This window comes from Ranitomeya variabilis, chromosome 1 (genome assembly GCF_051348905.1).
Source record: "Ranitomeya variabilis isolate aRanVar5 chromosome 1, aRanVar5.hap1, whole genome shotgun sequence".
Taxonomy (NCBI): domain Eukaryota; kingdom Metazoa; phylum Chordata; class Amphibia; order Anura; family Dendrobatidae; genus Ranitomeya; species Ranitomeya variabilis.
The window spans coordinates 939,884,586-939,900,412 of record NC_135232.1 but is presented as its reverse complement, the minus strand read 5'-3'; the positions used below and the strand labels follow the sequence as shown (position 1 = coordinate 939,900,412).

The window sequence follows — 15,827 nt, the reverse complement described above, 5'->3', positions numbered from 1 at the left end:
TCCTCTGCACATGGTATAACTATTACAACTTTTATTTCTAGGTGTGCATAGTCACTGTGAGCACAATCTAAGGGGACTAATGTTTAATAGAAACACCAAACAATTAGCTTTCGCAGACGGCCCATCGGTAAATAGTCTTTGTTCTTGATCTCAAAGCAGTTTTGCAAGTCACAATGATCAGCTTATAACAACAGGAGTTCCTTGTTCCTCCCCCAGATTTTGTGTAAGAAGATCAAGTTTTTCCTTGTGCATCATGCTTCATTGTGAGAAGGAACTGCTGAGTAATGCAAAAAGTTCTTTTTTCTTCTTTCATGTGGCTGATGCAAACCTGGGGAATTTGCATCATCACTCGGCAGCAATAACCTGGTGTGACAGCAGTGTAAATGCTGTACAAATCATCAAACCCATGAGGAAGCTGACTTGGTCTCCAATGATAGGGCAGTGAGGCAGCAGGTGTTACAGAGCAGCTACAAGCAGTAGCTTTAAGAAAGTTTACATTCCAGACGTGAAGTCACCTTCTACCTGCACAGAACTTTTTTTAATTTAATATTATTTTTTATTTCGCTTTGATATCATAATTCTTTTAACCATGTATAGGCCGTCTGATGCTGCTGATGTGTCCATGAAGTCCAAGGACAGCTGCTACTTTACAAATGAATCACAAGACACGTTACCCTTAAGAAAGGAGAAAGACCCTGACAACAAAGGAAAGGTAGTGCTGAAAAAGAAAGTGACCTTGCTGCGAGGAATCTCTATAATAATTGGGACTATTATAGGAGCTGGGATTTTTATCTCCCCTAAAGGAATCCTACAACACACCGGCAGCGTAGGAATGTCCTTAACTGTGTGGACTGCATGTGGCATCCTTTCTCTTTTTGGTAAGTGCCATTTCCAATACCCATTATTATTTTTTAAATGTGGGGAAATACTGTATTTAGACACAAATAATAAATTAGTATAAATGTATAAATATGAATTCACATTATCTCTGTTCTAAAAAGTAATTTTAAACTCTTAGCAGCCTGAAAGACATGATAAAAAGTCATTTAGTGATTTATAAGTGACTTAGTGTAATCCTATTACACATTATGTTTTATTTATATAATGATTATGTTATGGTTAATTGAATTTCTTTTGCTTTGTGTTGATATCTGGTTAATTTAATTCCCTGCCAGATGTTTGTGAGATTGACAAATCCGTAGGGATGGCCTTTGTATGAGACACATGTGTTCTTCCTATCTGTGTACTGTAGAAGATAGAGCGTGTGTACATCTCCTCCGTACAGTGTAACCTGCTATTAGTGTGACGTATTGAGGGTGTGTCGGTAAATACTAGGTCTTGCCTTTGTTATATTAACCTTATCTTTGCCAACTTCTTTAACACATGTCATTATGGATTTATTGTTAAAAGATTCTATATAAAAAAATACATAAATTGCATTTTTTAATTTTAACACTTAGCACGTCGCATAATTGATTGTATCCACCATGTGTTTAATAATAATTTAAAATTTAAAAAAATAATTTATTTATTTTAAGAATGGCATACAGAGAATAACTTCTGACCATCAGAAGGCTAAGAACCAGTTCATCATTTTCCTTTTTTTAAGTGTCAATATCTTCAAAATGGCACAAGTGGTTCATACATTTGGCACACAATACAAACTTGAATTTAATTTTAGGTCCGATTCATCAAGGCTGAATTTTGTCACCTTAATATTGATGACAAGGCATGCTGGAGTCAAATGTTCCTGATTGATTAAGAGGCACATGCCTCTTAATCAACCAGGAGTGTCTGAAAAGTGGTGTGTGCCTTGCCAAAAATCTTACTCCAGCCAGTCAGTGGATTACTGCCTCTGAGGAATGCCTCCACTCATTGTGAGTTTGACAAGCGAGGATTGCAATGCCCTCATCCCACCTCAACTCCAACCAATTTATCTGAGCTTGGCAAAAACGGCATGACAATGCCAAAAGTCCCAAAATTTTAGCACAGTCTTACGTGGCTCCAAACTTTTGCAGCTTTTCAAAGCTTTTTATAGCAGAACAAAAGCTTTCTGATTTGGTTCCTTTTTCTTTTTGGGCAAAAATTCACATTTCAGAAAAATTTCACAAAAGATTATGAGATTCATAAAATCACTTAACAAGGAAATTGGATTACAGTTGCACAAAAATTGTGCACCTTTTCGAAAAATCGCAAATGGTAAATCATGCAAAAACATCTGGATCTTCAAAAAACAGATGAGCACATAAAAAAGTGACTTTAATAAGGCACAAATGAAAAGATAAATACTGCACTAGCAAACATCACATGCAAAACACATGAAGCTAGATAAAAAAAAATAGAGCAACCAAAATAATGAATCAAAATGAAATTTTGAGCACACTACTGTGACTTTGGTCTCTTGGCAGCGAGCCTTAATAAACCAAAATTTTAATGCCACTTTATGTCATACAATTAGTTTTAACTTACAATATTTCTGTAAATTGACGCCCACAGACAAATCACATCCTGACTTGCAGTTTGCAATAGCAATGTAGCAAGCGATTTTGAACCAACAACGCCTACAGGACTATATTTTTGGGCTAATGTTGTGTTTAGAGGCACAATAAGACCCCAATGACAATAAAAAGACGTGATATAACAACACAACATTGCAATCTTCAGTAGAGATTAGTGAATCAATCATAGGAGGATCGACTCCGAGTAGAATTTCGTGTTTCATGTGAATTTAGACATTTTGCAATTTGATGTCCTTACCAGTGGTCACTAGTGTTGAGCGATACCTTCTGATATCGGAAAGTATCGGCCGATACCGGCAAAATATCGGATCTTGCCGATACCGATACCCGATACCAATGCAAGTCAATGGGACGAAAATATCGGAATTAAAATAAACCCTTTCTTTCCTTGTAGGTTCATTCTACATAAAGGAAAGCAACTAAGAATAATGTAGGAATGTATTGGGGGAGGTGGCGGAGACATTAAAGGCATAGAGGTTTAGCCCAATCAAATAGAATAGCAGGAATTTAAATTTTTTTTTAAGGCCTTCGGAGTTACAAAGATATTGACTATGTTAAGATTTTTTTTATTTTGTCAGATATTGATGTTTCACTACTGCCACGCCCTTCACCCTCTTTTTTACTTCTCCCACACTTTCTTCTTCATCATCATCAGCATCTTTGACATCAAGTTCTTCTTCACCTTATTCATCTTCTTCTTCATCTTCTACCTATAATTTTTTTTTTGTTACATTGTTCATATTCTTTTTATTTAACTATTATTCTTCTTCATATTCAAGTTCTTCATCATATTCTTATTTGTGACAGGCATTTCCATAGTTGTTATCTATAAAAGTTTGAAGATTACACCTTCCGTTCTGCCTGTCACAAAAGAGTTAGGGTACCGTCACACAGTACCATTTTAATCGCTACGACGGCACGATCCGTGACGTCGCAGCGATCATATGATTATCGCTCCAGCGTCGTAGACTGCGGTCACACGTTGCAATCACGGCGCTGGAGCGATGCCGAAGTCCCCAATAACCAGGGTAAACATCGGGTAACTAAGCGCAGGGCCGCGCTTAGTAACCCGATGTTTACCCTGGTTACCAGCGTAAACGTAAAAAAAACAAACAGTACATACTTACATTCCGGTGTCTGTCCCCGGCGTTCTGCTTCTCTCCACTGTGTAAGCGCCATAGCCGGAAAGCACATCGGTGACGTCAGACGTCACCGCTGGGTGACGTCAGACGTCACCGCTGTGCTCGCTTTCCGGCTGGCAGACGCTCACACAGTGCAGAGAAGCTGAGACGCCAGGGACAGACACCGGAATGTAAGTATGTACTGTTTGTTTTTTTTACGTTTACGCTGGTAACCACGGTAAACATCGGGTTACTAAGCGCGGCCCTGCGCTTAGTTACCCGATGTTTACCCTGGTTACAAGCGAACACATCGCTGGATCGCTGTCACACACAACGATCCAGCGATGTCAGCGGGTGATCAAGCGACGAAAGAAAGTTCCATACGATCTGCTACGACGTACGATTCTCAGCAGGATCCCTGATCGCTGCTGCGTGTCAGACAGTGCGATATCGTAACGATATCGCTAGAACATCACGAATCGTACCGTCGTAGCGATCAAAATGGTACTGTGTGACAGTACCCTTACATTTGTCCGCGTTCAGTTTGGCCTGCAGCATCAGGCTTTATCCAGGGGCACCACGAGGAGGAACGGACTCACCCCATACACTGCTTAGTCTTCTTCTGCTTATAATTTAGATAATATCTTTTGCTCTGATATTTAGTGTTATGCTTAATGTTCTTCTGCTCTTTGTTCTGCAGCCTCTTGTTCTTCTGCTTCTCGGTCTCCCATGTCGTCGTTGTCTCCAGGGTAGTCGTCATCTCAGTGGTTGTCGTCTCTGGTGTCGTCGTCATCTTAGGGGTGGTCTTCCGGGGCATCGTCTTTAGGGTCTTGAACTTGGAAATTTAGCAGAAGGTACAAGAAGGCTGAGAAAATGCCGAGAAACAGCTGATGGAACTGGAACTCGGATGGCTACCCGAAGGTCCAAGAGCCAATGGAACTACCGAGGACCAGCTGACGTTACTGGAACCCGGTTACTAAGCAGGAGGTACCCGTGCCTGAAAGCACTACCAAGGACCACCTGACGTAGGTGGAACTCGGATACCCAGAGGGAGGCACCTAAGCCAAAGGCTCTGCCCGGAACCAGCTGATGGTACTGGAACCAGGATGGGGAGCAGAAGGTACAAGAGCAAAAGACACTGCAGAGAACCAGCTGACGGTACTGGAACCAGGATGGGTAGCCGAAGGTCCAAGAGCCAATGGAACTACCGAGGACCAGCTGACGTTACTGGAACCCGGTTACTAAGCAGGAGGTACCCATGCCTGAAAGCACTACCAAGGACCACCTGACGTTGGTGGGACTCGGATACCCAGAGGGAGGCACCTAAGCCAAAGGCTCTGCCCGGAACCAGCTGATGGTACTGGAACCAGGATGGGGACGTATTCAAGCTTGTCTTCTTAGAGCCCCAACTAGTGGGGTTGGAGCAAAGGGTCAGCAGGGGGAGCAGAGTGTAGGCCAAAGCCTGCACTGGAGGCATTTGGAGGTCTGTTGTGTCTGCGAGGCATTTGCAGGACATGATGCCGGCTACACAGCAGGGGAACAGCTGGCGTTACTGAACCCCACTGACACATTGGCTGGTGTTTTTCTCTGTGCAGCCAGCACTTCCAGGCACCAACTGATGGTGTTAGAGCCCAGGGACAGCAGGAGGAGAGGGAGCAGTGTGTAGGCCGAAGCCTGCACTGGCGGCAGCTTTGTGTCTGCGTGGCGTTTGCAGGACACGTTGCCGGCTACACAGCAGGGGCACAGCTGGCGTTGCTGAACCCCACTGACACATTGGCGGGTGTTTTTCTCTGTGCAGCTAGCACTTCCGGGCGCCAACTGGCGGTGTTAGAGCCCGGGGTCAGCAGGAGGAGAGGGAGCAGAGTGTAAGTCGAAGCCTAATTGAACCAATTTTAAAGGTAACCTTTAACCCCCCCCCTCAGGTGTTACAAACTAGAAGAGCCACACCTTGTGCAGCTGTAATGCTGCACAAGTCAAAGGTTGCTCTTTAAGTTTTGAATCTTGCAGATGCTGAATGAAACACGTATAACATTTAGCCCCTTATACAGTCAAACTGTCTTGGAGGCGTGACTTTCCTTCTTAATGAGATGCAGCACAGCTGTCAAAAATCCCACCTTGGTGCTGGGCGCAGCCTCCTGAGCGTCGTTATTAGCTGTACAGGAGTCTGCGCTGTTGTGTTATCCCTTGGCCATTCGCTGTTAGTGCTGCCCGTCTTTGTGACATCATTTCATGTCGGCTGGTGCGGTTCGCGATGCCCATGAATGCCAGCCCCGCAGTGTCTTTTCATTAATTCACACTGCGGGGCTGGGATTCGTGGCCTTGCGCAGTCAATATGTTCGCCTCTCACTCGTGTCCTTACACCTGCTACAGACTGTGTGGCGTCAGCTGATCCCTTATTGCATGCCACGGCCATGAAGCCGTACAGTCTGAAGAAGGTGGAAGGAGATGAGTGACAGGCGAAGATATGCACTGCTCATGCCCGTCAATCACACCCTTGCAGTCAAAATAAATAAGACACCGAGGGGCGTTGTGTCGGGCAGGGCGGCCGCAGAGGCGCAGCCAGCCAAACAATGATGTCAGAAGACGGGCAGCGCTACCAAAGGGGTTGCAGCAGGTCATTACAAAGGAAAGTCACACCTCAGGGACGGTGTAATGGTCTCAGGGGACACATTTTAGACGTGTTGCGTTCGGCGTGTGCAAGGAGAGTAACTTAATGAGCCACCTTGTACAAATGCAGCATTACTGCAGTACAAGGTGGCTGTTATACATGCCAACGCCTGGGAGGGGACAGGTTCCCTTCAATTTCAGTTCTTGTGTCTGCGTGGCGTTTGCAGGACACGATGCCGGCTACACAGCAGGGGAACAGCTGGCGTTGCTGAACCCCACTGACACATTGGCTGGTGTTTTTCTCTGTGCAGCTAGCACTTCTGGGTGCCAACTGGCGGTGTTAGAGCCCAGGGTCAGCAGGAGGAGAGGGAGCAGAGTGTAGGCCGAAGCCTGCACTGGCGGCAGCTTTGTGTCTGCGTGGCGTTTGCAGGAAACGTTGCCGGCTACACAGCAGGGGACCAGCTGGCGTTGCTGAACCCCACTGACACATTGGCGGGTGTTTTTCTCTGTGCAGCTAGCACTTCCGGGCGCCAACTGGCGGTGTTAGAGCCCAGGGTCAGCAGGAGGAGAGGGAGCAGAGTGTAGGCCGAAGCCTGCACTGGTGGCAGCTTTGTGTCTGCGTGGCGTTTGCAGGACACGTTGCTGGCTACACAGCAGGGGAACAGCTGGCATTGCTGAACCCCACTGACACATTGGCAAGGTGTTTGGTTCTGTACAGCCAGCACTTCCGGGCACCAACTGGCGGTGTTAGAGCCTGGGGTCAGCAGGAGGAGCAGAGTGTAGGCCGAAGCCTGCACTGGAGCAAGTTGAAAGGGAACCTTTAACCCCCACCCAGGCGTTTGTTGCTGAAAGAGCCATCTTGTACAGCACTAATGATGCAAAAGGAAAAGGTGGCTCTTTTAATTATGCTCCTTTCAAAGGCTGATTTACACACTTATGAAATGTGTCCCCTCACACCATTAAACCGTCCCGGAGGTGGGACTTTCCTTTGTAATGTGACGCAGCACAGCCATCATTCCTACCCCGTTGGCGCCGTGCGCCACCTCCTCAGCGTTGTTTGATTCTGTCCCGGAGCCTGCGCTGTTATGTTATCCCTTGGCCAGGCACACTTAGCACTGCCCATCTTCTGACATCATTTGGTGTCAGGCTGGCTGCGCCTCTGCGGCCGCGCTGGCATAGATCCCACCTCGCAGTGTCGTCTAATGTAATCCCACCGCGGGCCTGGGATCCGTGGCCATGCGCAGTGCATATCCTCGCCTCTCACTCCCCTCCCTCTGGCTTCTTCAGACTGTGCGGTGTCACGGCCATGGCATGCTATTAGGGATCAGCTGACGGCGCACAGTCTGAAGAAGGCAGAGGGAGATGAGTGACAGCCTGAGATGAAGATATGCACTGCGCATGCCCATGGATCCCAGGCCCGCAGTGTGATTAAATCAGAAGACACTGCGAGGCGGGATCTAGGCCAGCGCGGCCGCACAGGCGCAGCCAGCCTGACACCAAATGATGTCAGAAGATGGGCAGTGCTAAGTGTGCCTGGCCAAGGGATAACATAACAGTGCTGGCTCCGGGACAGAAGCTGAGGAGGTGGCGCACGGCGCAAAGGGGGTAGGAATGACGGCTGTGCTGCGGCACATTACAAAGGAAAGTCCCACCTCCGGGACGGTTAAACGGTGTGGGGAGACACATTTCATAAGTGTGTAGTTCAGCCTTTGAAAGGAGCATAATTAAAAGAGCCACCTTTTCCTTCTGCAGCATTACTGCTGCACAAGGTGGCTCTTTCAGTAACAAATGCCTGGGGGGGCAGGTTCCATTAAGTTTTAGTTGTACCAGCGTGGCGGTCACATGACACGTTGCCGAATACACAGCGGGGGAGCAGCTGACGTTACTGAACCCCACTAACACATTGGCGAGGTGTTTGGCTCTGTGCAAACAGCACTTCTGGGCAGCAACCAGCAGTGTTGGAGCCCAGGGACAGCAGGAGGATCAGATAGGAGGTATTGCAGCAAACACAGCAGGGGAGGAGCTGACGTTACTGAACCCCAATAACACGGCAGCAAGTGTTAACTGTACATCCAGCACTTCCAGGCACCAACTAGCGGTGTTGGAGCCCAGGGACAGCAGGAGGATCAGATAGGAGGTATTGCAGCACACACAACAGGGAAGCAGCTGACGTTACTGAACCCCAATAACAGAGGAGCGACTGTTGACTGTGCGGACAGCACTTCCAGGCACCAACTAGCGGTGTTGGAGCCCAGGGACAGCAGGAGGATCAGATAGGAGGTATTGCAGCACACACAGCAGGGGAGCAGCTGACGTTACTGAACCCCATTAACAGAGGTGCGACTGTTGACTGTGTAGACAGCACTTCCAGGCACCAACTAGTGGTGTTGGAGCCCAGGGACAGCAGGAGGATCAGATAGGAGGTATTGCAGCACACACAGCAGGGGAGCAGCTTATGTTACTGAACCCCAATAACAGAGGAGCGACTGTTGACTGTGCATCCAGCACTTCCAGGCACCAACTAGCGGTGTTAGAGCCCAGGGACAGCAGGAGGATCAGATAGGAGGTATTGCAGCACACACAGCAGGGGAGCAGCTGACGTTACTGAACCCCAATAACACAGCAGCAAGTGTTAACTGTGCATCCAGCACTTCCAGGCACCAACTAGCGGTGTTGGAGCCCAGGGACAGCAGGAGGATCAGATAGGAGGTATTGCAGCACACACAGCAGGGGAGCAGCTGACGTTACTGAACCCCAATAACAGAGGAGCGACTGTTGACTGTGCGGACAGCACTTCCAGGCACCAACTAGCGGTGTTGGAGCCCAGGGACAGCAGGAGGATCAGAAAGGAGGTATTGCAGCACACACAGCAGGGGAGCAGCTGATGTTACTGAACCCCAATAACAGAGGAGCCACTGTTGACTGTGCATCCAGCACTTCCAGGCACCAACTAGCGGTGTTGGAGCCCAGGGACAGCAGGAGGATCAGATAGGAGGTATTGCAGCACACACAGCAGGGGAGCAGCTGACGTTACTGAACCCCAATAACATGGCAGCAAGTGTTAACTGTACACCCAGCACTTCCAGGCACCAACTAGCGGTGTTGGAGCCCAGGGACAGCAGGAGGATCAGATAGGAGGTATTGCAGCACACACAGCAGGGGAGCAGCTGATGTTACTGAACCCCAATAACAGAGGAGCGACTGTTGACTATGCGGACAGCACTTCCAGGCACCAACTAGCGGTGTTGGAGCCCAGGGACAGAAGGAGGATCAGATAGGAGGTATTGCAGCACACACAGCAGGGGAGCTGCTGATGTTACTGAACCCCAATAACAGAGGAGCGACTGTTGACTATGCATCCAGCACTTCCAGACACCAACTAGCGGTGTTAGAGCCCAGGGACAGCAGGAGGATCAGATAGGAGGTATTGCAGCACACACAGCAGGGGAGCAGCTGACGTTACTGAACCCCAATAACAGAGGAGCGACTGTTGACTGTGCGGACAGCACTTCCAGGCACCAACTAGCGGTGTTGGAGCCCAGGGACAGCAGGAGGATCAGATAGGAGGTATTGCAGCACACACAGCAGGGGAGCAGCTGACGTTTCTGAACCCCAATAACAGAGGAGCGACTGTTGACTGTGCGGACAGCACTTTCAGGCACCAACTAGCGGTGTTGGAGCCCAGGGACAGCAGGAGGATCAGATAGGAGGTATTGCAGCACACACAGCAGGGGAGCAGCTGACGTTACTGAACCCCAATAACAGGAGCGACTGTTGACTGTGCATCCAGCACTTCCAGGTACCAACTAGCGGTGTTAGAGCCCAGGGACAGCAGGAGAATCAGATAGGAGGTATTGCAGCACACACAGCAGGGGAGCAGCTGACGTTACTGAACCCCAATAACACGGCAGCAAGTGTTAACTGTGCATCCAGCACTTCCAGGCACCAACTAGCAGTGTTGGAGCCCAGGGACAGCAGGAGGATTAGATAGGACGTATTGCAGCACACACAGCAGGGGAGCAGCTGACATTACTGAACCCCAATAACACGGCAGCAAGTGTTAACTGTACATCCAGCACTTCCAGGCACCAACTAGCGGTGTTGGAGCCCAGGGACAGCAGGAGGATCAGATAGGAGGTATTGCAGCACACACAGCAGGGGAGCAGCTGATGTTACTGAACCCCAATAACACGGCAGCAAGTGTTAACTGTGCATCCAGCACTTCCACGCACCAACTAGCGGTGTTGGAGCCCAGGGACAGCAGGAGGATCAGATAGGAGGTATTGCAGCACACACAGCAGGGGAGCAGCTGACGTTACTGAACCCCAATAACAGAGGAGCGACTGTTGACTGTGCGGACAGCACTTCCAGGCACCAACTAGCGGTGTTGGAGCCCAGGGACAGCAGGAGGATCAGATAGGAGGTATTGCAGCACACACAGCAGGGGAGCAGCTGATGTTACTGAACCCCAATAACAGAGGAGCGACTGTTGACTGTGCATCCAGAACTTCCAGGCACCAACTAGCGGTGTTAGAGCCCAGGGACAGCAGGAGAATCAGATAGGAGGTATTGCAGCACACACAGCAGGGGAGCAGCTGACGTTACTGAACCCCAATAACACGGCAGCAAGTGTTAACTGTGCAACCAGCACTTCCACGCACCAACTAGCGGTGTTGGAGCCCAGGGACAGCAGGAGGATCAGATAGGAGGTATTGCAGCACACACAGCAGGGGAGCAGCTGACGTTACTGAACCCCAATAACAGAGGAGCGACTGTTGACTGTGCGGACAGCACTTCCAGGCACCAACTAGCGGTGTTGGAGCCTAGGGTCAGCAGGAGGAGCAGAGGAACACCGTTTAGGCCGAAGCCTGATTGGAGCAAGTCGAAAGGGAACCTTTAACCCCCCAAAAGGCGTTTGTAGCTGAAAGAGCCAGCTTTTGCATCACAAAGGATGCGAAAGGAAAAGGTGGCTCTTTTCATTATGCTCCTTGCAAACACAGAACTAAACACTTATAAAATGTGTCCCCTCACACCGTTAAACCGTCCCGGAGGTGGGACTTTCCTTTGTAATGTGACGCAGCACAGCCGTCGTTCCTACCCCCTTGGTGCCGTGCGCCGCCTCCTTAGCATTGTTTGATTCTGTCCCGGAGCCTGCGCTGTTATGTTATCCCTTGGCCAGGCACACTTTGCGCTGACCATCTTCTGACATCATTTGGTGTCAGGCTGGCTGCGCCTGTGCGGCCGCGCTGGCCTAGATCCCGCCTCGCAGTGTCGTCTAATGTAATCCCACCGCGGACCTGGGATCCCTGGCCATGCGCAGTGCATATCCTCGCCTCTCACTCCCCTCCCTCTGGCTTCTTCAGACTGTGCGGTGTCACGGCCGTGGCATGCTATTAGGGATCAGCTGACAGCGCACAGTCTGAAGAAGGCAGAGGGAGATGAGTGACAGCCTGAGGTGAAGATATGCACTGCGCATGCCCATGGTTCCCAGGCCCACAGTGTGATTAAATCAGAAGACACTGCGAGGCGAGATCTCGGCCAGCGTGGCCGCACAGGCGCAGCCAGCCTGACACCAAATGATGTCAGAAGACGGGCACCGCAAAGTGTGCCTGGCCAAGGGATAACATAACAGCGCTGGCTCCGGGACAAAATTAAACAATATGGAGGAGGCTGCGCACGGCGCCAAGGGGGTAGGAATGACGGCTGTGCTGCGTCACATTACAAAGGAAAGTCCCACCTCCGGGATGGTTTTACGGTATCAGTGGACACACTTTAAAAGTGTTAAGTTCTGCGTGTGCACGGAGCTAAACAAAAATAGCTACCTTTTCCTTGTGCAGCATTACTGCTGCACAAGGTGGCTATTTTAGTAACAAACGCCTGGGGGGACAGGTTCCCTTACATTTCAGTTGTTGGGTCAGCGTGGCGGTCGCAGGACACATTGCCGGCTACACAGCTGGGGATCAGCTGACGTTACTGACACCCAATAACACTGGGTCGTATGTTTTGACTGTGCAAACGGCACTTCTGAGCCTCAACTGGCGGTGTTGGAGCCCAAGAATTACAGTTCATGTGGTAGAAAGATGAACACAACAGGAGACCTGGATACTGTAGACAGTCACCCAATTATTTAATCAGGAAGAGGAGTGGCAAATTCCTGCGATTTCCAGGCCTGGTTCATTTTCAGGAAAGTAAGCCGGTCAAAGTTATCGGAGGGTAGTCGCATGCGACGGTCTGTTAGTACACCAACTGCAGCACTAAAGACTAGTGTTGAGCAATACCGTCCGATACTTGAAAGTATCGGTATCGGAAAGTATCGGCCGATACCGGCAAAGTATCGGATCTAATCCGATACCGATACCCGATACCAATACAAGTCAATGGGACTCATGTATCGGACGGTATTCCTGATGGTTCCCAGGGTCTGAAGGAGAGGAAACTCTCCTTCAGGCCCTGGGAACCATATTAATGTGTAAAAGAAAGAATTAAAATAAAAAATATTGCTATACTCACCTCTCCGACGCAGCCTGGACTTCAGCGAGGGAACCGGCAGCGTTGTTTGCTTAAAATTCGCGCTTTAACTTCCTTACTTGAAGTCCCGGCTTGTGATTGGTCGCGCGCCGCCCATGTGACCGCGACGCGACCAATCACAGCAAGCCGTGACGTAATTTTAGGTCCTTCAGGATTTTAAAATTACGTTCCGGTGTTGTGATTGGTTGCGTCGCGGTCACATGGGCGACGCGACCAATCACAAGCCGTGACGTCACGGGAGGCAGGAGACGCGCGCATTTTAAAATGCGCGCGTGTCCTGCCTCCCGTGACGTCACGGCTTGTGATTGGTCGCGTCGCCCATGTGACCGCGACGCAACCAATCACAACGCCGGAACGTAATTTTAAAATCCTGAAGGACCTAAAATTACGTCACGGCTTGCTGTGATTGGTCGCGTCGCGGTCACATGGGCGGCGCGCGACCAATCACAAGCCGGGACTTCAAGTAAGGAAGTTAAAGCGCGAATTTTAAGCAAACAACGCTGCCGGTTCCCTCGCTGAAGTCCAGGCTGCGTCGGAGAGGTGAGTATAGCAATATTTTTTATTTTAATTCTTTCTTTTACACATTAATGTTGTTTCGATACCGATACCCGATACCACAAAAGTATCGGATCTCGGTATCGGAATTCCGATACAGCAAATATCGGCCGATACCCGATACTTGCGGTATCGGAATGCTCAACACTACTAAAGACGCGTTCCGATAATACACTAGCCGCAGGGCAAGCCAGCACCTCCAATGCATACTGGCCATGTATCCAGCTTAGAGACCCAAAACTTGAAAGGGGAAGAGCCGTCTGGGAGTACAGCAAGAGGGCAAGACATGTAGTCTGTCACCATCTGACGGAACCGTTGCCTCCTGCTGACTGGAGCCGTCTGTGATGGTGTAGACATTTGTGGCGGGCACACAAAACTATGCCACAGTTGGGCCATACTGGTCTTGCCTTGGGCAGAGGCACTGCTTCTGCTCCCTCTTTGTGCAGAGCCTCCTCCACTGCCTGGATGCACTGAGCTGCTTTGTAAAGCACTAGCAGCACTTCTCTCATTTGGACTGGAGAAGATGATGGAATTCACCAGTGTGTCTTGGTACTCCCGCATTTTACGCTCCCGGTTCAACGGTGTGATGAGGCTTTGTACGTTGTCCCGGTAGCGAGGTCCGAGGAGGGTGAACACCCAATAATCAGACATGTTGAGAATGTGGGTGATGCGGCGGTCGTTTCTCAGGCACTGCAGCATGTAATCAACCATGTGCTGCAGACTGCCAACTGGCCAAGAAACGCTGTCCCCTGCTTGAGGCGTGATCTCTGCCCGCTCATCATCACCCCACCCTCGCTGTACACACTGACTACTGGACAATTGTGTAACTCCCTCCTCTGGACCAATGTCTTCCTCCTCCATTGACTCCTCCTCATCCTCCTCACAAAGTGACCCCTGTCTACGCGTTTGTGAGGAACCACGTGGCGCTGACTGTCCAGAAGATGATGGAAATGGTGAATCCTCATCCTCCACCTCTTCCACAACATCATCCCTTAGCGCTTGCAGTGATTTTTCAAGCAGGCAGATAAGGAGGACAGTCATGCTGACTAATGCATCATCTGCACTCGCCATCCGCGTGGAATAATCGAAGGGACGCAAAACCTGGCAGACGTCCTTCATAGTGGCCCACTCTGTGGTTGTGAAGTCTGAACGGCGCGGAGTGCGACTTCTTTGCGCCTGATGCAGCTGGTACTCCATTACTGCTTGCTGCTGCTCACACAACCGCTCCAACATATGTAACGTGGAATTCCACCTGGTAGGTAGGTCACATATGATGTGATGTTCCGGAAGGCGGATTCGGCGCTGCAGAGCCGCAATGTGCGATTTTGCCGTGCTGGAACGCCGCAAGTGAGCACACTCTAGGCGGACCTTGTGCAGCAGTGCATCAAGATCCGGATAGACCCTCAAGAAACTCTGCACGACCAAGTTGAGCACATGTGCCAGACATGGGATGTGAGTGAGGTTGCCGAGGCCCAGAGCTGCCACCAGATTTTGGCCATTATCACACACTACCATGCCTGGCTGGAGATTCGCTGCCACAAACCACACATCGCTCTCCTGCTTGATGGCATTCCAGAGCACCTGCGCTGTGTGGCTTCGATTCCCCAAAGAAATTAATTTCAAGACGGCCTGTTGACGTTTGGCCATGGCTGTGCTCATGTCGGTCGTAACAGGTAAACTTTCATGGGTCCATGTGGAGGTGGACTGTGACGGCTCCTGCAGCGATGATTCTGAGGAACTTGTGTAAGAGGAGGAGTCAATGCATACAGACTGGATTCCTGCAATCCTTGGAGTGGGCAGGACACGTCCTGCGCCACTCGCACGATCTGTACCCGGCTCAACAACATTAACCCAATGGGCAGTGAGGGAAAGGTATCGCCCCTGTCCATGGTGACTGGTCCACGCATCGGTGGTGAGGTGGACCTTGCTACTGACGGCGTTCAGTAGCGCGTGTTTTATGTGTCCCTCCACATGCTTGTGCAGGGCAGGGACGGCTTGCCTGCTGAAATAAAAGCGGCTGGGCACATTGTACTGTGGGACTGCCAATGACATCAAGTCACGGAAGCTGTCAGTCTCCACCAGCCTGAATGACAGCATTTCCAGTGACAGAAGTTTGGCAATGCCTGCAGTCAGAGCCTGTGCTCGTGGGTGGTTTGACGAGAAAGGCCACCTTTTCTCCCATGCCTGTACTACCGATGGCTGTAGACTGGGCTGGGAGTGTGAGGATGACTGGGAACGTGGTGCTGTGGGTGGAATTACAGTGGGTCTCTGGACAACAGTGCCAGAGGTTCTTCCATGGCGATCCTGGGAGGAAGCTGAACCAGCTGTGTGTGAGCTGGAGGAAGAGGCAACACGAGCTGAAGAGGTGGTAGCTGCCGCTGTTGGTTGGCCTAGGTCTTCAGTGTGTTTTTGTAACTCCGCCGCGTGCCAGGTCCGCACATGTTTCCACATGTTGGAGGTATTGAGGTTGCTGACATTTTTCCCTCTTTTGATTTTA

At 49.9% G+C, this 15,827-nt stretch overlaps 1 protein-coding gene across 1 annotated transcript in view; it reads left to right on the top strand.

Moving 5' to 3' along the window:
* The first annotated feature begins 369 nt into the window (after positions 1-369).
* The window catches only part of SLC7A11 (solute carrier family 7 member 11), a 384,257-nt gene continuing 368,799 nt past the window's right edge, over positions 370-15,827 (top strand). The window contains exon 1 of the mRNA XM_077279166.1: positions 370-878. Within this exon, the coding sequence (XP_077135281.1) occupies positions 590-878 (289 nt within the window). The 5' untranslated portion in view covers positions 370-589. The remainder of the gene's footprint in view (positions 879-15,827) is intronic.